Raw genomic sequence first — 22148 nt, 5'->3', positions numbered from 1 at the left:
CACACGTCACTTCCTGCCGCCGGCCGCCGCTTCCGCCGCGGGAGCCACCAATGGCGGCGCCGTTGCCATGGGCACGGGGCGAGGCGGACATGGCCCAGGCGGCGGGAGCGGCGCTGAGCGGAGCCGAGAGGGAGAGGGTGCGGGGGGGGGGTGGGGACGGGACCGGGACCGGGATGGGGCGGGGACGGGATCGGGACCGGGACCGGAACCGGGACGGGGATGGGACGGGGACGGGAATGGGGATGGGACCGGGACCGGGACGGGATGAGGACCGGGACGAGATCGGGACCGGGAATGGGGACGGGATGGGGACGGGGACCGGGACCGGGACCAGGATCTGGACCGGGACGGGGATGGGGACGGGGATGGAAATGGGACCGGGGATGGGGACGGGAGCGGGACTGGAACCGGGACGGGATCGGGACCGGGACTGGGAAAGGGGCCGGGACGGGGATGGGACCGGGACCGGGACCGGGCCATGCCCAGGTGGCTCGGCCCGCCCCGGCCCGGCCCGGCCCGGCCCGGCCCCTCCCGACCCCCGTTCTGGTGTCCGGCAGCTGCGGGAGAAGCTGGCGCTGCTGCGGCGGGAGTACAGCGAGACGGTCAGCCGGCTGCGGGTGAGCGGGGCGGGGGCGGCGGGGCCGGGCCCGGCGGGGCCCGCGGGGGGGTGCCCGGAGGCCGCTCCGAGCCCCGCCGCCGCCTTGTGTCCGCAGCGGGCGCGGCGAGCGGAGCGGGCCCGGGGCCACGCCGGGAGGAGGCCGGCGGAGGACGGAGAGCGGCGGCCCGCGGAGCCGGGGGGGCGGCGCAGCCCCGCAGGTAGGACCGGGAGTGCCCCCCCTGAGCTGCCCCAGCTCGGGCTCGTCGTCCTCACCCATCCCCTGCCCGGTGCTTGGCGAGCGGCCGCGCTGGGGTCACAAACCTGGCACAGAACCAGGTCGCCCGCTCTGCGGTAACCTCCCTCCTCCTCCCTCCTCGCCAGGTCCGCTGGTGCCCTCAGATCATGACCGTAAGGTCCCGGTCCAATGTTTTCCTTGGACGTGACCTTGCTGGGAGTGCTTTACACATGTGAGGTTTTTCCCAACAGGTTCCAGAGACAGCGAATCTCCTGCTGCTGACAGACACGAAACCTGGCCCGTACAGGCTAAAGCCTGCTCGGCTCCTGACACGGAGAAGAAAACTTCTGTCACACTTAAACACGCTCCTGAGTTTGTCAGTGATGACGTTAGTTTGCAGGACAGCTCGCTGGCAGAAAGTGCACAGGCTCGCCAGGGAAGTGCGTGCTGTGGAGGCTCGAGGCCTGCAACCGAGGAGAAAAAAACCCAAACCTCGAGAAGCATGATGAAGCTGAGGAGGAGGAGGACAAAGACTCTGGTATCAGAGAAAAGGGAACCGGTGCATGGTGTGCATCGAATCAAGGCTGATGAAACGGTGAAAAATCAAACTGTCAGCGCCCAGCAGCTTCGGTCACCAGTCTTCAGGCAAGGCAGTTTCTCAAGCACTGCGGCGAATGCTCAAAGCGAGTCCAGACCAGCAATTGTGGGGAAGCAAGAGGACGGTTTAACTCCTCCAGATGCTGAACTGGGAGTTCTGCAGGACGTGCTTGAAGACAGCCTCCCTCTGGGAGCACCTGAGCTACTGCCGTGTGTCCCGGGGGACAGCAGTGGTGTCTGGCAGCCTGAGTCCCCAGGTGCTGTGGCCACACCGGATAACTGTGAGCCTGCACAGCTGCGTTCAGAGAATGGCGAATCTGATTTACTTGGTGCCGGCAGTGATGGTGGAAAAGAATCTTTGAGGGTAATAAAACAAACGGACAGTGAGAGCGTACACGGAGATCAGGGGGAATTACGCGGGCCCTTGGGTTTAATGTCAGCAAATGAAGCATTGCCTGCCGGCAGAAATAACAATGTAAGGAATGAGAGCGAAAGCCATGAAGGAAATGAAAATGACACTGGTGGTTCAAATGCCTTTCCTTCAGATCTTGCTCTGGGCAATGCTGAGAAACTGTTGGAGAATCAACAGCTTGAAATTCAGTCTGGACTTTCTCATCTAGAAAATGTTGCAGCTCCTGAAAGTGCACTGAGCTCTTGCACGATGGTTGAGGGGCTTCTCTTTCCAGTCGAGTACTATGTCAGGACAACTCGACGCATGTCTAATTGCCAGAGGAAAGTGGACCTTGATGCTGTAATTCTCAGCCAGCTGGGCAGGAGCAAGAAAGGTCAGCGAAGTAAATGCAAGCAGAAAGATGCCGACTCAAATCAGCCCTCCCAAGAAACAGTTGAAAATGATTTGGAGTCAGCAGTTGTGCCATTCCCTTTTCTTTGTACAGAAAATGATCCAGTGAATTCAAGTAGTCCTCAGAAAACTCTTCTTACGTCCAGTGGGAGCAGCAATTCACCGGGGTCAGTTTCTCAAAGCAGCACCACAAGCACAAAGCGAGATCAGAGGCGATTGCAGAGGAAACAAAAGGGAAGAAGAAAGTCTGCCCGCAAACCTGTGAGTCAAACGTCACAGGAACTTATAGAAAGTTTGGATCTCATAACACCAAGGGAAAGCAGTAGTCCTCTATCAAACGAGTGTCAGAGTGAAAAGGAAAACTGTGAGGCTAATCTTGAAAAGTCATCTTCGGATGAGAGGCGGGGGTCTGTTGCTGCAGCTCTTGGGTCTGGAGCAACTGGTGTGATACAGCCAACAAGTGCTGATCCTCCGGGTGGAAGCCAAGGACTTGGCAAATGCCGTAAGACTCTTTTAGAACAGGTTCAAAATCCACTGCAGAAAAGTGACTCTCCAAACCCAAGGAACGAACCTTCTGTCAGCCACACAGGTGATCTGGAATGCAAGCTCAGTGCGTGTCAGTCTGATAAATCTCCGGTGGAACATGTTCAGAGTCAGCACGTGCAAGCAGCCTGCGGGGCTGAACAGCTTCTAGCAATTAACGCCCCTCCACGCCGCTCCCTGCGATCCTCTGCAAGACAGAGACACAGTCAAGCCTCCAAAGGTATTTCATCAAACACAAGCACTCCCTAAAACCAGAGCCCAAGAGCAAGGCAAGGAAACAGATGAATGAGTTCATGCATTGCTGTTTGCACCCTGCCTTATTTATATTCAACAAAATCTGATATGGGGTAATTTATTTCTTTTTGACAAGTTGTTTTTAAAATTTAGCTCATTGTGGTGCCCATGTGCCTTGCACAATTCCAGAAATTTCTGCCTCAGCACAGTGACAGAGAATGAGCGGCTGTGCATGGATAAGGAGCGGGGCCGGGAACTTCGTGAGCTGCCTTTTCTTTTGGGGTGGATGTTGTGCACACTCTACCTGATTTTCCAGTAAATGGATGTAAATCTCTGTCCAACTGAGTCTGCATATTAATGATTTTTTTTTTTTTTTTTTAGCGCTGACAAGTGTGAAACAAAGCTTAGCATACCTAAAAGTCCAGGAATATTGTAGAAAGAGAAAATGTTGGGAGAAAAGCCAAACAAAGGGGTTGGGCACTCAGTCAGTTTTGACTGTCTTTGGCAGTGATATTGTAGCTGAAGGCTCGATGCAGAGCAGGTGTGGATTAGAGTGTGTTTCCAGCGAAGTGCCACTTCCATGTGGTAAGATGGGTGTGGTTCTTTATTTTTGGAGGATAGATGACACTCTAGATGAGAAATTCTGAAGCAGCTAGGTGCTGTCCATGTTATGATGTGATGTTCTCTCTTGAACTCTTATGTTTGTCTAGATGAGAGCAAAAGAGGACCTGGCCATCAAATGGATTCAGAGGGTGCTGCTTCTCTTGGTCTTCCTGCTACAGACGCCGGGACTTCCAGCTCTCTCTTTTCCTTCCGCAGTCACCAGTGGCTGGTCCCCAAACTGGGTATCGAAGAATTTCATCTACCTGATGAGGAATTTGGACTATTAAAACTTGAGAAATGTGAATCTTCCCCTGTGAATGACTTGGAGGCTTTTGTTCCTAGTGTGTTTGGGGATGGGCTGGCTTCGGAGGACGTGCAAGCTGCAGAAATGAAGGCAGAAGAAAAAGGGCTCAACAGGAATCTGATTTCACCGCTCAAAAGTGGGTCGCCCAAGTCATCTCATTTGGAAAGCCCGGCGTCCAAGATGGAGCTTTCCACACATGAACTGCTATTTACTCCCGTGGGGACTATCTCAACTGGTGCTCCTGTTCAGCCTGAGTCTCACATTTCCTCATCTATTTTCCCTGTTTTGGGTGCAACCCCGGCTGTTCTGCCATCCGTTTGCAGTGAGCTCCTCCCCAGTACGTGTTCTGTACCCCCTTTGCCAGTCAGCCCGCGCTCCTCTCAAGAAGCACCTGCCCAGGTCACGGATGATGGGGCATGCAAAGACTCTGCCATTCCGCTGCACTTGGACAGCTGTGGTGCAGGATCTGCTAGACAAGGGGAAGGACAAGGTACAACGTTTCATGCAGAAGCTGACAGACATCCTAATAATAGATCGGATGGGGCTGTGGCCTTGGAGGAGCATCAGCAATCACAGAGCAAACAGCAGAGATCCTGCAGATCCCCTGAACAGGTAACAAGCTGGCCTCTTTGCCAAGGGTACTAAGCCTTAGTTTTGTGGGTGAGTCCCCTCTTCCATAGTCTCACCTTTCTGAGGAAAGGCCTTGTCTCTGACGGTGAGAATGGGACTGAGAGACGCAAAGTGGTGTTAAAAAACAGTTTCCAGATGAAAATAGGGAATAAACTGTCAGGGGTCTCTTATTTTTCAAAGGCATGCAAGTACAAAAACGTGCTCCTATCTCAGCTCTCTACTGCATGCAAAGTGAATTTACATTTCTGCCTCATTCCTGCAAGTGCCGAATGTAATTTTTGAAGTTGAATTTATCTTAATTCAAGATAAAATTATCTTAATTCAAGATAAATTATCTTAATTCAAGATTCTGGAGAACAAGTCCTACGAGGAGCGGCTGAGGGAGCTGGGCTTGTTCAGCCTGGAGAAGAGGAGGCTCAGGGGTGACCTTATCGCTCTTTTTAGGTACCTCAAGGGAGGCTGTAGCGAGGTGGGGGTTGGCCTGTTCTCCCACGTGCCTGGTGACAGGATGAGGGGGAATGGGCTTAAGTTGAGCCAGGGGAGTTTTAGGTTAGATGTTAGGAAGAACTTCTTCACTGAAAGGGTTGTGAGGCACTGGAACAGGCTGCCCAGGGAAGTGGTGGAGTCACCATCCCTGGAAGTCTTCAAAAGACGTTTAGATGTAGAGCTTAGGGATATGGTTTAGTGGAGGGCTGTTAGCGTTAGGTTGGAGGTTGGACTCGATGACCTTGAGGTCTCTTCCAACCTAGAAATTCTGTGATTCTGTGTGATTCTGTAATTTTTTACTTGTTTGTGCAGAAAAAAAATGAAGCAGAACAGTCAACTCCAGTGCTGTTTGATGACCTGGCAGAAGAGAACTTGCAGTTTGTTTCAAAGCTAAAGGTAGGATAACATTTGACGATTGTTTACTGTCAGTAGCATCTCTTTAATACAAAGTTTAACAAAAATGCAATAAAAATACAGGGCAGGGGGACGACAGCATTGCCAAATTCATGTGTTGATGTTCACAGCCTTCTGGAACAGAGCCTTCCTTGTATGTGCTGTGACCGAGGCAAATCTTGCCCAGGACTGTTTGCACAGCTGAGCCGACTCGTCCTGTGTTGGGGCCCTTTCACTGTCCTCTTACCTTGCAGGGGGTAGAGCAGGGTTAGCAGGCAAGGAAGCAACATCTGTGGCAAAGCCGCAGAATTCCAAATGAGCTCACACGGGGCTGGGTCACCTCAAGCTTTTCCAAGCTAAACTGCAACGTCTTGCTCAAGAAACCCTGTGGGTTCAGCCAACAATAATATAGCTGAAATTGAAAACTTTCTTACGGGGGAGAAGAGAATGCCCTCGCTTTGTTCAGATTTAAACAGTCTGTACAGCTGCAAGTCCTGCCTCCTGCGTGTGAAGTAAGGGAAGCAAGCACAGGACTACAGGTAGGTGGTACCTGGGCTTTGTTGTGGCTGTGCCGTGGTGCCTCCAGCCCTGTTCCAGCTCTGAGCTCAGTGGGGACCCTGTTGGTTTAGGTGACAAGTGATTTTTGTGAAGTGAGCTAATTTATTCACTGCTCAGAGGGTGCGACCCACCAGCTTTGTTTTCCTTGGTGCCTTACTGGCACTTTAGTCAAAAACAAACATCTTGAGAATTAAGGATTAGCCTCAAATTCTCATCACGCTGAGTCACCACAAGCAAGCTTTCCAGTCTGGACCTCCATGTTAGATAACTGCCCATCAGAAGAAGACCAGCACCGCTTTGTTTTGGACAGGATTCTTCAAGCTCTTGTGCTGTGGACGTGAGCACCGTGTGGTGGGAAGCAGCTGGCTGCAGAGAGCTGTGTGTGGTGACTGCTTGTGAGAATTCAGTTTCCTTGTGGAAACCTCTGGCACCCGACCACTGGGGAAAGGTCTATACTTGGCAGCTGGGAGAGGTATGGACACAATCTTAATTTCTAGAACTTAGAACAACTTCCTTGCACTGGTGTGTTAATTCCCAAGATATGGGGAGCTTGCAGTCTTGGATACAAGGTTTGTTCTTTAGGTGGTGTAAATATTTCAATGCATCAGGCAAGAGAGGGCAGTGATTTATGCTGCTGATGCAGTAAGCCAGTGGTTTGTATGGTGGCGTGTTATCTGCTGGAGTTTGATACTTCATGTACTGAACAGTGGCTGCACTGCAGCCTCTCTCTTGTGCTTTTATCTTTAAAAAAAAAAAGATGTCTCTCTGCAGACATCTTTTGATTCATATCAATAGGTATTATTTGCTTAGGTAAACGTTTAGCAGAAGTTCAGCTGTTCATCTCAGTGTGCTTCTTCAGAGGGGTCTGAAAATTTGATCTGCCCCTTGTAATTTTATGTGAAACACTCTAGAAAATGGGAGTAAAGTCAAAGGAGGAGGAACATTGTGGGTGACTCTGTGTTCTTGGTTTGCTATTCTAGATCCCTGTAATACAGATCATTCCTCTGCTGGACACCTGTAATCTCATCTGCATAGCACTGGGAAATCTGGAGATTGGAGAAATAAGGTGCTGCATTTATTTCTTACTAGTGCTTTGCACCCTGAATAGCTGCAGCTTAACTCTCCTCTTGTGTGGTGGTTGAAATTGTCTCTTACTAATGTGTCATATTCTCAGTTGCTTTAACAGTTGGAAAATATGGGAGGGATTTCTAAAAATCAACTGAAAAGATTTGTTTATTCACCCTAGAGGTGCTAGACTGTTTAAGCATATGCTTATTTTTATATACTGTGCTATGTTTGAATTTTGCTCCCTTCTGTCATTATGCATATTTTTGTCCTAATTTAGGCTCTTGCTTTATTCTTCTGAGAATGACTCATTCAAGCAATCACTAGTGAAAACTGGGAATATAAAAGCTGTTCTTGGGCTGAAGGATAGGAGGCTGGTCAGCAGCAGCAGAAGCATGCAAGAGCAGGAAGTGGAAGTAGTGTCGTTTTCTGAGACAGGAAGGTGAGTCTTCTGGTTTGGTCTGGTCTCAGTGTGGCACTTGTAGAAAAGTGTTGGTTCCTCTTCTTTCTGGTGGGCTGCTGAATGTAGAACATACTGTTTTGGCTGCCTGTTCTCACTGACCTGCATCTGCTGTTTAGGAGCAAGCACGGACAGACCTTGATGCCCCCTGAAGAAACCGTTTTAGCTTTTGCTGAAGTAGAAGGAGTGAAAGATGCCTTGCTCGGCACCACTGCAGTGAACAGCATTGTCGTTTGGTCAGTATTTCTTATGCAATTAAACGATTTAGCTCGTGGGTGTAAGTGGTGGCTCTGCCAGCTGCAGGCGTTACCAAGGGGCATTGGTTGGCTGTTGATTTACCGGTGAAACGATAATTGGCAAAGGGCCTGTGCTGGCACTTTAACTCGTATGCAGCTAGATGGATGGTGAATGAACTATGCTGCTGTAATTCCACTTGCTTTTATGTCAGATCCATTACATCTCTCCCTGTGGCCTCTTGTAGTGTTTTAGTTTGGTTTCTGTGAAACCAAAACTGTCCGTCTTATAGTGCATAGGCTTACAGCTATGGTTAGAAAATACCAGACTGAGGATGGACATGCAGCCAGAATTTGTCTTTCCACCAACTGCAGGAATTTGAAAACAGGCCAGCTCCTGAAGAAGATGCACATTGGTTATTCCTACCCAGCTTCGATCTGCCATCGAGCATATTCCGACTCTGTACGTATGTGAAACGAGGCACGTGGTTCTGCATGCACTGCACTAACTGTGGTGGCGACTGGAAGGAGTGGGTTTCTAGAGTGGATTGAAATATCATCTCAATTGAGATTCACTGAAGATATTTCAGAGGAAAACAGTTACACTGGTAGCCACACTGGCTACCTCAAATTCTTGGCTTTCTGCAGTACACTGACTGATAAAGCGAGTGTGATGCATCAAAGCCCATTCCAAGGCACAGGCCAGCTCATCTTGTCTGTGGGTAGCAGACGTGCTGCTGCCCAATGCTGGTGCTTGGTGAGTCTCTTCCATTTCACGGGTAGCTGCCAGCGTGGTGATGGCATGTTGCCACCGTCAGAAAATCTGTTTGAAGTGGCTGTCAGTATCATACATCCCCAAGGAACAGAAACTGATCAAAGCCAAGTTTCACACATGATTCTTTGTCACTTGCTTCCACCTGTGTTGTGATTCTAGGTGGATTTTGAGATTTATCAAGGATTTGATTGTTTTCGGTCAGCATTTAACCTTTTGGGACAAGAATGTCTTGTCTGATGATGATAGTTTGAGTCAGACTCTTTGGAGACTTCCTCTGAACATCTCTCTGAGCATACTTCATGCTGGCCTGTGGCTGTTCTGTGAGCTGCTGTTTTCAGCTGTGCTGGTTTTATGGAGTTGTGTTAAATTTATAAGTTCCTAGGGATTAAACTGAGGCCCAGAAATTTTACTTTAAATGTCCCTGGATCCTACAGCAAGTTTAGCTTTTCCAAGCAGAAAGATAAGTGCATAAATCCTTTGGATCACTGAGCTGTCATTCTGCTGAATTGCATCAGCTCTTATCAGTCAGCAGCTGCTTTTTTTTTTTTTTTTAATCTAATTTGATAAGGAAAGTAAACCCTTTCTATTTTATTCAGTAAAAATAATGCGTTACTGTCCATGGGGCTTTGATTGTAGGGAGAATGTAGCAATTAATTTTTGGAAAATTCTTTGTCTTTTTTTTCCCCTCCTACTGTTGTTTTTAGTGATGTATTTTTCCTCTGTGTATCAGGGCCTTCTGTTTGTTGTTTTAAGTCATCCACACGCCAAAGAGAGCGAGTCCTGTGGAAATCCTGCATTCCGGGTGATCGCATTCAACCCCAAAACGGCCAGAAGCACTGGAGTGATCTTCTCGTCCCTCCCACCCGGACGTGCTGGAAGGCGAGTACTTCGTGGGCCCTGCGTGCTCATCTTCACAATTCCTTGGAGGGGTTTTGGAGGAGAATCCATTAACGAGCTGAGCAGCAATGCTGGCACGGTTCCACATCCAGTCCTGAGGATGATAAGGGGGCTGCCACCCATCACATCCACTCGCTCTGCACATATGCTAGAATGCAGTGAGGGTGTGGGCTGTTTCCTGCCCGCTTCCTGCCCCAGTCTGGGAGCTAACCTCTGCGCTCCCTGCGTCACGGCTCAGCAAGGGGCTCTGCTCTCCAGGGCTCTGTGGGCAAACAGGAGGATCGATGTTCTGTGTGCTGTACGCTTTTTTCTTTTTTCCACAGAAAGTGACTGTGGAAATGCTGTAACTGCATTCATCAGGCAAGCTCCCTAGTCAGAAACCTCCTGAGCAAGTCTCCGCAAATGAGACTGTTCCAAGCCTTTGTGATGTTAAATAATGCTCTGCTAGGTTTATTTGTGTTAAGCAGCTGTTTGCAGTCCGATGACCTTTTCCTTCCTCCGTCTCGTGTTTTGAAGACTAAGCCCTTTGAGGCTCAGTCTTGCAGTGCGCTTTCTTACATCCGTCACAATATTTCCTATGTGCACGAGGATCAGCAGATTGAGATCTTGGCTTTCACGTACCGAGAGCAGGGCAGGATTGCCTTACCAGCCTTTTCTTTCAGGGGTGCTGGAGATGCAGCATGGAGCATCACCGGGCCTCCTAGGGTTGGCTTAAATTCACTGTTTAATTTATTCACTGTCTGCCCGCAGGTACGTGGAGGGCGAGGTGAAGGACGCCCTGGCCGCAGCGGTGCTGTCGTCGGGAGCCATCGCCGTGTGGGACCTGCTGCTGGGGCGCTGCACGGCGCTGCTGCCTCCGGGCCCTGCCGGGAGCTGGGCCCTGGTCCGCTGGAGCGCGGGGGGCTCCGGGCTGCTGGCGGGACGGGGCGACGGCGGCGTCTGCCTCTACCGCTACCGGGCCCCCCGCGCCCCTGCGAGCTGAGCGCCTTGGGGGGGGGCACCCAGACATTAAAGGGCTGTGAACGGGACGGCTCTGTCTGTGCGCCGGGGGCTGGGGGGGGTCCAGGGGGGGTCTGGGGGGGACTTGGGGAGGCCCTGGGGGTGCTGGGGGGGAGTTCCAAAAGGGGCTGGGGGCAGCTGGGGGAGGTCCCAGGGGGGTCCTGGAGGTGCTGGGGGGTCCCGGGGATCCTGGGGGGGAGTCCTAAGGGGGGCTGGGGGGGGACCAGGGGTGCTGAGGGGGGGTCCTGGGAGGCTGGGGGGGAGTCCCGGGGGGACTGGGGGGATCCCGGGGGTACTGATGGGGGGTCCCGGGTGGGCCGGGAGTGGTCCCGGGGGGTCTGGGGAGTGGTAACTGGGGGGAGTCCCGGAGGAGCTGGAGGGGATTCCCCGGGAACCGGGGGGAATCTCGGAGGGGCCGGGGCTGTCCAGGGGTGGGGGGATCCCGGGGGTGCTGGGGGGGTCCCTAGGGCCACCCCGGTGCTGCAGTTCCCCCTCCCGCCGCCAGGGGGCGCAATGCCCCCCCCTCCCCCCCCCCCTCGGGTCGCGGTGCCCGCCGGGCGCGGCGCGGTGCGTGCCGGGAAGAGGTCGCCATGGCGGGCCGTGTCCTCTCCGCCTGCCTCCGCCGCCTGCTGCCCGCCCGGCCCGGCCTCACGGGGCTCGGCACCGCCCGGCTCCGCACCCTGCGGCCCGCCCGCCTCCCGCAGCCGCTGCTCGGCCCCGGCCCCGGCCCCGGCCCCGCTCTGCCGCCGCCCTGCCGCCGGCTGTCCGACCTGCCCCCGCTGACGCTGCCCGCCATCCGCGAGCGGGTGCTCTACGTGCTGAAACTCTACGACAAGATCGACCCCGAGAAGGCGAGCGGGGTTGGGGGGGATTTGGGGGGTCTGAGGGGGGCTGGGGGAGGTTTGGGGGGGTGTTGGGGACCCGGGGGGGGCCGCGGCGCTGAGCCGGTGCTGTCCCCGCAGCTGACGGCCGAGGCGCACTTCGTGAAGGACCTGGGGCTGGACAGCCTGGACCAGGTGGAGATCATCATGGCCATGGAGGACGAGTTCGGTGAGTGCGGCCCCGAGCCAGGGAGGCAAAGCCGGGCTGGGGGAGCGCCACCCCCGGGGGGCACGGCCCGGCCGCTGCACAAAGCGGGCCCTGCGGGCACAGCCACTGCCCTGCCCCACTGCCCGCAGCGCCCCGGGCACCCCCAGGGCACGGCCGGGACAGGCAGGGTGCTGGGAACGCACCAGCAAGGACAGCAGGCACCTGGTGAGACCGCTGCGCCTCGGCCTGCATCGTCACTGGGAAACCACGCATGGTCAGGATTTCAGCTAGGCAGAACGTTCATCATCAGTACTTGGTGCTGTTAGAATACAGCTGTCCTTTTTTTTTTTTTTAATTGTCTATATTTCAAATTTTGGTTCACTTTGGAGTTCCTCATGCTTCCATTTGGAGCTCTTAAATTCTGCAGTACATGCCTACCTTGTGCCATAAATGTCCCTGGTTTATGGTTCCCATAAATAACACCAAAGCCAAGATAAAATGTTTTACTTTCAGAGCATTTACTAATGCTATATATATATTTAATCCACTCGCAGCACACCTTGGGTGGATTGTTAGTGTGTGGCCGTGAGGACTAGAAAGAGAAGAACCTCCAAATCCTGGGATGTATTTCTGACCAGTTCACTGCCGAGAGCCCTCGCTCCCTGTCCCAGGCAGCTCACTGAGCCCTGGAGGAGCTGTTTGTTGCATGAGTGCTCAGCAGGCTCTGAGCTGAGGGGCTCTCAGCTCTTGCTGCCTGCAGTTACCCAGAACATCCCCCTTCAGGCGTATGTGGTGTTGTGTTGGCTCTGGGGAGGCATCAGCAGCTTTTATTCCGTGTGAGGGGGCACTGGCTGGCCTGGCAGCCCCTGCTGCCTGCTGTTTCTGCCTGGTCTCTTATCCAGAATCAGCACCACGTAAGGTGTAACGCAGCCTGAAGCAGCGTAGTAATGAGATGCCGACTAACTGCCGTGGAGCAGCAGCCCCTGCATGTTTCTCCTCAGCCAAGCTGCAGGCATCTGAGCCAGCAGTAGCTGCTTCCTTCAGCCTTGCTCCCATTTCTGTTGTTTTGGGCTAAATATGTGCGCTTTCTTCCAGGGTTTGAAATTCCTGATGGAGATGCAGAAAAATTAATGTGTCCACAAGAAATTGTAGATTACATTGCAGATAAGAAGGATGTTTATGAGTAAGAGTCGTTCTTCAAAGCAGAGTAAGTACAAGTGTGTCTCTGCGGCTGTGTGGGGCGGTGGCTGCGCACGCAGGGTCCCTGTGTGATGCCTGCAGAGGGGAGCGTGAGGTGACTGACACTGGACGGCAGGGGGAGGCCAGCAGCTGCCTGCTGAGCTGGGAGGATGAGTTGTGTGTGGCTTTGGAAGCATCTCCTGCTCCCAAAAGAGAGGGTGTGGGGCTCGGCAACCTTTGGTCTCTCCCTGTTTGCACTCCAAGCACCGCGGTTATCCACCGGTCTTTCATTTGGTGGTGAATTGAGGCGGTGGTCACGGAGCTCCATCCTGCTGCTGCTCCTCAGCTGCTCGCAGGGCGTGCTGGGCCGTGCTGTGTCTGCCAGCACAGCTCCAAGCTGCTGGTAGCAGCTGCTTCTTCCTCACCCGCCCAGCCTGGGGCTGCGGCAGGAAAGGAAACGGGCAGGAAGGGGCAGGAAGGGGTCGTTCAGCGACCGCCTGCGAGGCGCTTGGGGGCTGCAGGGGAAATGAGCTGCTGGCCTCAGGCCAGCTGCAGCAGTAGCAGGGGGGCACGTTCCTGTTTGTTCCTCTTCCCTGCGCTTCTCACCTCCCCCCACACTCTTCCATGAGACTGAGGTGTGAAGGGTCAGGGAGGGAGCTGCGCCCGTTTGCTGCGTTCCCTGAGCCAAGAACGGGTGGGATAAAGGTGAGAACCCTGGGATTCTCCTGCCCACATCTCATTATGTCGCTTCCTCTGGTGTTCTCCAGCGCTTGTCTTGTCTCTGCCTGACCAGCTTATTTTGTGCCTAAGACAGCACTTTTCACTTGATGAAATATTAAATGTCTGATTTTATTTTTTAACAGGAGATGTCTACCACTAGGACGGGGCTGATGTCAGTGGGTATGAATATAAGCGCACATGCTGTACTGTTGCTGCTTTCATCAGAGAGTTGTTGGACGTTGTATTTAAAGCTGTCTGAATATATTGTCCTTTAAAACCAAGAAGGAATAAATATATAAGACCACTGTTGTGTTGATGGCTTTTCTCTTTCGCAGGTGCTGGCTCACTGTGCTTAGTCTCGCTGTGAGACACTTCTGTAAGCCAGGCTTTTGCCAGCACTGTGGCCTTTGCTCAGCCAGGGCTTGTTGCCCTGCGAGGTGGAAGCGCTGCCTGCCCAGCACGCTGGGCATTGGGTGGCTCTGTTGGGCTCTGAGGCTGTCGGACCAAAGGGGCGTTTTGCCATTCATCTGCGCGTGAAGCTCCAGCATCCCCTGCACAGCCCATGCTGCTGGCACCAGGGCTCTGCACCCTCCGCTGCTGAGGTGATCGCCTTCCCTGTGATCTCGCTGCTAGTGGAGCCTGCTCTTTCCAATAAACTGCCCTCTTTCTACCTTTACTATTTATTTTTTAACTGCTGGTAAAAATAAGCCAGTTCTGTGTGAAATATTTCAGCTTTCCCGATGGAAAGTAAAGGGGGGAATGACTTCGCTGCTGCTGCAAAGCAAAATCACAATCACATCGGTGTTTCTGTAAGCCCAGCTCATCTCAGCATGGGAGGCTTGCTTTAAGTCTCTCCTGAGACAGAAACAAAAGTTATTTCTGGACACTACACAGTTTTTCCTTTGAGCCAAGAAACACTTTCATATGTCAAAGCAGCACTGCTAGGCTGCGAGCCAAGAAAGTGTCAGTAGATAACATATCCTCCGCTGGCAATCAGGGTGAGGGGATGGCGGAAAATAAGCCCGAGTCTGTTGGTGCCGCACATGGTGCCGCGGTGCCGTTGGTGTTTTCAGAGCCTCCTCGAGCAGCGTTTTGCTCCTAAAACGGCCCCGGCTGAGCCCCGGGGCGCCCGGGCGAGCTCTGCCCGCAGCCCTGCAGGGCCCGAGCTTTGCTCTCGTGGCCTGAGGGCCGCTGCTGTCAGACGCCCCCGGGTCGCTGCTGCCCCTCAGCGCGCTCCCGAACGGCCCAGCCGGGGGGAGCCCGCCCGGTTCGGCCACCGGGGCGCGCCTCGACGCCCCCCCCGGGGCCGAATTCCGCCTCCACCGGAGGGACCTCGCCCAGCCCCGCCGCTCCCGGGGCCGGGCCGGGGCCGAGCAGCAGCCCCCGGGGGCGGGCGGGACCGACCGGGCCGGGCCGGGGGCTGCGGCTCCCCGGCGCCTCCGCCCCGCCGCAGCGGGGGGTGGGGGGGGGCTTCCTGCCGCCGCCTGGCCCAGAGCCGCCCGCGCCGCCGGCACCGCGGGCACCATGCGGAGGCTGCCGCCGCTCCTGGCGGCCGCAGGTGAGCACCGGGAGGGCAGGGGCGGGGCGGGAGGAACCAGCCCGGGGCCGGGGGGCGGCGGAGAGCCCGGGGACGGAGCCCGGGGAGGGAGCCCGGGGCCGCCGCCGCCGCCCCCCGGCCCCGGGGATGCGCGGCCCGGGCTCGGGGCGGGGGCGGCTGCGGCCGGGGAGGGCTCGGAGCGGGGCCGGAGCCCGGCGGCAGCCCCGGGCCACGTGCGGGGGCACGGGGCGGGGGCACGGGGCGGGGGCGGCGGCGCCGTCGGCTGTGCCCGAGGGGCTCCGGGCGGCCCCGGCCCCGCCTGGGCGGGGGGCAGCCCAGGGCCCGCTGGGGAGGCCGCCCGGGGTCCTGCCCTCGGCCCCCGTTTCCCCTCGGGATGCTCGGTGCCCCCCCCCCCCCACCGGGACAGCGACCTCGTCCCGGGTCCCCGTGGCGGTGCCGCTGCCGCTCGCGGCTTTTTCTCCCCGAGGGATGCGGGGGGGGGCTCCGGAGCATCCCGTTACCCGCTGCCCCTCTGCCCTGGGCGATTCCGTCCCCCCCGCTCCTGCCCCCCCGGGCCGTGGCCGCCCCTCCGCTGCGGGGCCCGGGGGCTGCGGGGGCGGCCCGGGGCTGCGGGGCTCAGCGGTGCGGCCGTGCCGGGGCGGGCAGCGAGCGGGCGGCAATGCGGCAGCTCGGGGCAGGATTTGCGGAGCGTTCGCCGAGACAAAGGCAGGTGGCTCCCAGCTGGGTTTTCAATAATTCCGCAGCTTTTCCTTTCGCAGGAAATGGCTCCCGTGCCGCAGGGGGTTACCCGCCCGTGGCTGCCCCGCAGGAGCTTTGTGCGAACCCAGCCCAGCGCTTTGCAGGGCACCAGCGGTGCTGGGCTGCGGCCCTGCCCCTGCCCCTGCCCTGCTTGGCCACACTGGGGCCTGGTGCTGAGCGCGCTGGGCACGATTTGGGTGCGGGGATGTTTTCTGGCAGCGGGTCCTGCCCGAACGGGGCCGAGGTGCCCGGGCTGGTGGCTCCCATGGGGGCAGGCAGCAGCCAGAGGCTGACCCCGGTGGGGTTTGCAGGGGGAGCCCGGCAGAGCGGGGCTGTGCCTGGTGCCCAGTGCCTGGCTTGGGGCTGGTGAATGAAGGGAGTGCTGGGAGGACTGGGAGTGCTGGGAGGGCTCAGCCTGGTGCTGGTGGTGCCTTCGGAGGTGCGAGGCCGGGGGTGGCCAGGCCGTGCTCCAAGTGGTGCCGCGGCTCATGCAACCCCGGCTGGACCTGGTGCTGTGTGTGGGGCACCCATCGTGGCTCCGTGCTGGAGAGCTCGGGGCAGGTGGGGCTGTGAAGCCCCCGTCCCTGCCCCACAGGGTCACTTTGCTGCTTCCCGTGGCTGAGAGGAGTGGGAGTGTGCAGTGCATGGTGCCCCGTGCCTGATGCGGGTGCTCTCTCCCCTCTCTCCCCTCTCTCCCTCCTCTCCCCTGTCCGCAGTGATCATGGAGTGCTGTGCGCGGCTCTGCCCTGCTCTCGGCAGTGGGACCGGCTCCACGCTGGGCACTGCCACCCCCTGCGCCCACCGAGGGAACGGGACAGGCGAGCGCTGCCAGACAGGTACTGCCACGGCCGTGTCAGGGCTTGGAGCGGGACCGTCCTGCTCCCCCCCTTGTCTGTGGGGTGGCTCCGTGTGCCGGTGCCGTGCCGGGAGCTCGGGGTGCTTGCCTGCGGGTCAGCCCCGCTCAGCATCCCCCCACCCCCTGCCTCTGCCCACAGATCCGCAGCAAGGAGCTGGCGCGGGGCCGTTGCCGACACCGAAAGCCACGACGTGGCTGCAGACGGAGGCTGAGCTGCTCCCCTTCCCTGGTACCCCCCCCGGGACTGCTGAGCCCCCCAGCACGGAGCGAGGGGGCTGGACCAGCAGCGAGGGGACAGGGCCCGCAGGGGGGCACGGAGCAGGCACCGGGGCAGGGCCCCCTCTGGCCACCGGCGCTGCTGAGGCAGCCGCAGGCAGCCAGGGGCCGTCTCCTGCCAGCCTGGGGAGAGGCCTTGGTGGGGGCCCCTCCGCAGCCCCCACGGAACTGGACACAGCTCCGACCACCAGCTCTTCCCTCCGGACTGAGCCTGTAGGAGATGAGATGGCGGAAGGTGACACAACCCCGCAGGGGACCCTCCTGCATTCACCGTCCTCCGTGACGGTGCCCAGCCCCACTGGGGAGCACTGGGAGTCCCCCAGTGCCCTGCCGGGACAGAGCCCCACGGGGACAGCGCCCGCACAGAGCCGGGGGGGCTCACCCAGCTCCTTGCACCCAGAGCTGGGGGCCAGGGAGGGCCTGGGTGTCACCGCCCCGCTGGGTGACAGCAGCCCAGGGACGCACCAGAGCAGCGCAGCGGCCACGGGCAGCCCTGGGCCAGGGACAACGGGGACATTGCCCTCTGGGGGGGGGCTGCAGAGGTTGCTGAGCTCCCTGGGGACACCGCGGGAGGCAGCAGGAGGCCGGGGCGCTGAGTCCCACCCGTGGCACGGGACGGATGCTGCCTGGCAGGGTCCCCGCGCTGCCTCTCGCCCCTCTCCACCGTCCCTGGGGACTGGTGGCCACGGGGGGCCGATGTGGCAGTCCGGGGACCCCACAGCCAGCACAGCCCAGCTGGATGCGGGGATGGGGCCAGGTTTGCCTGTCCCCACCGCCATGGCCAGCACCCCAGGGGTGCCGTCCCCCAGCCAGGAGGGAGCCCTGGCCCTGACCGCGGGGGTGTCGGGGCCACCCAACACAGAGGGTCCCCCTGAGCCCCACCGCATCCCCCTGCACCAGACGTGGCCCTCGGTGGCCCCTGGCAGCTCCACGGTGGTTCCCAGCGGGGTGCTCCGAGGCAGCCCCACGTCCCCACAGCCCACCCCAGCCACCAGCTCAGCAGCAGCCCCCTCGCCCACCCTGCAGCCGTCCCCGGGGCTCGGCCCCACTGCAGGAACCCCCCCAGCAGGGTCCCCAGGGCCTGGACTGCCCCACACTGGCCCTGGGGGGCACCGTGCTGAGAGTGCCCTGATTCTGGGGGTGACCTCAGAGGGGGTGGTTGATGGGGAGCTCTGGGCAGCCACTGCCCAGCCCAGCTGGCAGCCGGGCAGCCTGGCCCCCCCCACAGACCCTGCCCTGCAGCTGCAGCCAGCATCGTCCGAGCCTGCCTCTTCCCTGGGGGCAGCCACCACTGCCAGGGCCGCTGCCACCCTCCCAGCTGCCACCGTCAGCCCAGCACTGCCTGGGGACCTTGGGACGGTCACACCAGAGCCCAGTGCTGGTGTGTGGCAGGGGGACACGGAGGGGCTGACGTGGGGGCCCAGCGTGGTACCAGGGCCCCCCCAGCAGCCCACAGATTCCTCCAGGACCCTGGGCCACCATGGGGGCTCCGGGTCCCCTCCATCTCCTGGGGGCACAGACCTGGGCCAGGCATCGAGCAGCCCCGGAGAGCGGCCGGATGCTGAAGCCCCCGGACCGACAGCAGAGCCGGCCTCGGCAGGGAGGGCTCCCCGGGTGTTCATCGTGGAGGATCAGCCGCCCCTCCTGCGAGGTGGGTCCGGGGCACGTGGGGCTCCGGGACCCCTCCTGGGCACGGCAGGAGGAGGAGAGCCCCACGGAGCCGTCTGTGTGGGGGTGGTGGCGGCCCCCGGGGTGGGCAGTGATGGCAGTGAGGGTCCCTCTTGTGCTGAACACCCTCTTGCCTCCCACAGCATCCCTCCTGCGTGTGCCCTGCGAGCTGGTGCTGGACATGGGGTTCGTCCCTGCCCTGCAGGACCCCGCGTCCCGCGAGCGCCGTGGTCTGCTGCACAGCTTCAACAGGACGGTGAGCCTGGGGCTGGGGCTTTTGGGGGGGCTGTGGTGGGGGACGGGACACTGGCCTGCATCCCACCCAGCTTCCTCCCCATGCAGGTCGCGCCCCTGTTCATGTCGGTGCCCGGCTTCCTGCGGCTGGAGGTGACGGGGATCAGGTAGGGGCTTGCGGGGCCCCGTGGCACCCAGTGCTGCCGGGCTGCAGCTCCGGACCAGGACCCGCAGCCCTGGGGGGGTGTCCGGGCCCCCCCCAGATGCGCTGCGTGTCCCCGCAGGGAGGGCAGCGTGGTGCTGGAGTACGATGCGCTGTTTGCAGCGGAGCGGGTGCGGGCGCCGGGGCTGGGAGCGCTCCTCGAGGCCGCGCTGGGCCCTGGCGGCGCCCGGCCGGGGCTGGCGGTGGGCACTGCCCCCGTCCTGCGCAACGTGGCCCTGGGTGAGTGCACGGGATGGGGGTGCTGCTCCGAGCCCTCGTGCGTCCCTCTGGGCTCAGGCCTGGCTTGACCCCAGCCCTGGGCTCTCTGGGGTGGAGGGGGCACAGCCGGGCCGTTGTCTCTCCGCAGAGCGGCCGCTAGACCCCTGTGCTGAGCTCTTTGCCTGCCGGGCCGGCTTCGCCTGCGTGGCCGGGGCAGACGGGAACGCCACCTGCACGTCCCTCTGCCACCGCGACTACTGCAAGAACCACGGCATCTGCACACACCCCCGGGACCGGGGGCCGCTCTGCCAGTGAGTGCTGGGGGGGGAAGGGACCGGGCCGTGCACCCACCCCCAGGCTGGGGGTGCCCTGTGGCTGATGCCCCCCCCTTGCTGCAGGTGTCCCGTCGGCAGCGATTTCTGGTTCATGGGGCTGCGCTGCGACTACCGGGTGACGCAGCAGAGCCTGCTGGGCATGGCCCTCGGGGTCCTATTCAGCATCGTCCTGCTGGGCGCCGTCGTCGCTGGGATCGTCATCCGCCGCTTCAAGGCGCTGCTGCTGGAGGCCAGGGCCGACCAGACCCGGAGCAGGTGGGGGCCGCGAGGGGACGGGGTGGGGATGGAGGGGGCTGAGTGGTGGTGGGGGCAGTGTGCCTGCCCCCAGCACTGCCAAAGTGGCTTGTTCAGGAGCGCTATCGTAGGGTGGTGGCTGTGCTGGCCCTGCTGCCCCTCCCATGGGTGTGCGGTCCCACTGTGGGGATTGTTCCCGAGGCCCCATCCGTAGGGCCGTGGCCAGAGGGTGTTTGGTGGGAGGGAGCAGGGCTGGGGCCTGGGGAGCTGCCCTGCTGGCTGCTCGCACAATTTGGGTGGGGACACACACTCTGTGCCGGCCGTGCGGTCAGCGGGGAGGTGCGGGGGCACCGCGGGGCTGGGCGCTGCCGTAACCACCCGGCCTCGCCCCGCAGCTATCGGCGCTTCTGCCGGCTGGACGACGTCTCGGCCCAGTACTGGTCGCGCTCCTGGCTGGCGTCGGCCAGCTCCCTGGACAACCCGGCCTTCACCCACTCGGAGGAGCTGCTGCACCTGCAGGTCCTGGACAACGGCTGCTGCGGCTGCCGCGAGGCCCCGGCCGCTGGCAGCGGCCCCAAGCAGCGCCCCGCGCCGCCCGCCCGCCCCGCGCACAGGCCCAGGTAGCGCCTGGCACCGCCGCGCTCGGCTCCTGGGGATTTATCAGCAGGGCTGCGGTCAGCCCCGCAGCATCCTTCTGCCTCCCGGGGGAAATAACTGCGGTTGGGTGGTGGTTTTCTGTCTGCCAAGCACGGGGAGCTTTGTGTACAGGGTGTGGTGGAGCTGCTGAAGGGCTCACAGCTGCCACAAAAAGCGTGTGGCTGCAGGCGTGTGTGTACGAGCTTATAATAATACATAATCGGCTCCCAGAAATGGAAAAAGGGAGCTGGAAGCTTCCTGTTTCCGAAGGCAGCTGCACCCAGTAGCCTCCCCCCCAAGGCCAGCAGTGTTTGCACTGGAGCAGGGAGCTGGGCCAGGGAGCCCGGGGTGTACCCAAAGCCTGGGGCTGTCCCTTTGCCCCCACCCCGGGTCAGCGAGCCCCCAGGCTCTCAGAACAGCCCCTGGTCGTGCACCACCAGCATGTTGTACACACAGCAAAATAACCAAGGGCAGGGTCCCATCCCAAGGGGCCTGGGCTGCTTCGTGAGCAACAGCTTTTCCCCCCTCCTGCCCCTGTGTAATTTCTAAGGGATTTTCTTCTCAGTTTCCATTACGACTGGGACACAAGTTCCAGCAGCGTGAACGATCCCATGGTTGACTCAGGAAAAGCCAGCGACATCTCCGTGTCAAGTTGGCCCATGGAACCCATCCCGTGGACACCCTTCCCCATCCTCCACCACCTTTCCAGGCAGCGACCGGTGAGCGCAGTGGGAAGCAGCTTCGAGCTGTGGCTGGCAGGGCCCGGGGGGGGAGCCAGGGTGCACCCTGCCTCTGTCCCAGCAGGGGTGACTGCAGGGAGGCAGCCTCGGGGCAGTGCTGGGAGCTATCAGCTCCCCCCTAGCTCTGGAGGGCAGGGCTGTGGTCCAAGACCCTGTTCCGTTACTCTCTCCGCAGCACAAAGCCAGGCGGCCTCACTCTTACTGCGAGGGGATGGAGCTGGTCAATCTCGAGAGGAGCTGGACAGCCTGAAGGCTACAGACTGAAACACAGGCAACAAGTTTCAGCTTTAAAAACCAACCACATTTTATTTCCACGTAACAAGCTCAGTGAAAGAATTGCAAACACTTTGACAATACAATCAACGCAGGTGTGATGTCAGTTCCACTCGATGCAGAGTCCTGAAAGATTATCTGCCAACTTTTTCACCACGGTTTCAGACCAGACTTCAGAAGCCAGCTTTGGCTTGGGACAGCGTCTTTCATAGTAAGTAGCTACAGATAAGTGTCTAATAACACACAATGCTGGCATCCAACAGAGTTAATGACTTACATCCGGCAATTTGAAAATAAAGTCTAACAGTTTTGAAGTCACATCATACTATGTACATATATGGTCTGCCCTATAGCCATTTCAGAACAAGCTAAGCCACTGTGAAAAGTGAAATACAAATTAAGCGCTGCTGCATTGTTCATCATGATTAATGTAAATGAGGTATAAATTTAAACACCAGTACATTTTAAGCATTAAAGTTTATTTTCAAAAAATGCTCTCCTTATTTGCAAGTGTCCTCTTGAGCATCTAGCTGGGCACAAATGGTGGGTGGGGACGCTTGAAAATGGGACATTTGAAGTATACCAAGGATGAGGGCAACAGGATTCCAAAGGTGCTCGAATAGAAAAGGAAAAGCAAGCTGCAGTTTTCTACACTTAGATTCTCATCTCATAGTGGGCACATTGAGGGAGATTTTTGCTAGAATAAAATGCAGATTTGTTCATAAAAAAAATCAGTTTGCTAAAAGAAAAAAAAATCAAACTATGGGAATACAGAGCTATCATATCATTTGATATTTTCATTGTATAGAAAACAGCCTACAAATAAAGTCACAAAAAAT

General features: G+C 58.4%; 3 protein-coding genes across 6 annotated transcripts in view; 2 read left to right on the top strand and 1 right to left on the bottom strand.

Annotated features, from left to right (window-relative positions):
* Positions 1-32: 32 nt before the first annotated feature.
* PALB2 (partner and localizer of BRCA2) lies at positions 33-10395 on the top strand (the record flags this gene model as incomplete). The annotated part of the gene is made up of 13 exons (XM_084296190.1): positions 33-137; positions 558-617; positions 714-816; positions 1085-2995; positions 3720-4528; positions 5345-5428; positions 6294-6455; positions 6964-7049; positions 7329-7490; positions 7628-7744; positions 8117-8204; positions 9247-9395; positions 10164-10395. The coding sequence occupies exons 1-13, from the start codon at positions 51-53 to the stop codon at positions 10393-10395; spliced, it is 4050 nt and encodes a 1349-aa protein (XP_084152316.1). The 5' UTR covers positions 33-50.
* Positions 10396-10978: 583 nt separating this feature from the next.
* On the top strand, positions 10979-13644 carry NDUFAB1 (NADH:ubiquinone oxidoreductase subunit AB1). Its single transcript, XM_084295895.1, has 4 exons — positions 10979-11263; positions 11375-11462; positions 12537-12648; positions 13484-13644. The coding sequence occupies exons 1-3, from the start codon at positions 11003-11005 to the stop codon at positions 12626-12628; spliced, it is 441 nt and encodes a 146-aa protein (XP_084152021.1). The 5' UTR covers positions 10979-11002; the 3' UTR covers positions 12629-12648; positions 13484-13644.
* Positions 13645-21322: 7678 nt separating this feature from the next.
* The window catches only part of TNRC6A (trinucleotide repeat containing adaptor 6A), a 50238-nt gene continuing 49412 nt past the window's right edge, over positions 21323-22148 (bottom strand). For 2 of the 4 annotated variants that reach the window (XM_084295875.1, XM_084295877.1), the window contains one exon: positions 21323-22148. This exon is cut by the window's right edge and continues 1948 nt beyond it. The gene's annotated coding sequence lies outside the window, so the exon portion shown is untranslated. The other 2 variants (XM_084295874.1, XM_084295876.1) reach the window with 1 other exon arrangement.

Source organism: Netta rufina, assembly GCF_964035555.1.
Source record: "Netta rufina genome assembly, chromosome: 15".
NCBI lineage: Eukaryota > Metazoa > Chordata > Aves > Anseriformes > Anatidae > Netta > Netta rufina.
The sequence above is the reverse complement of the archived record's forward strand: the minus strand, read 5'-3'. Positions and strand labels throughout refer to the sequence as shown.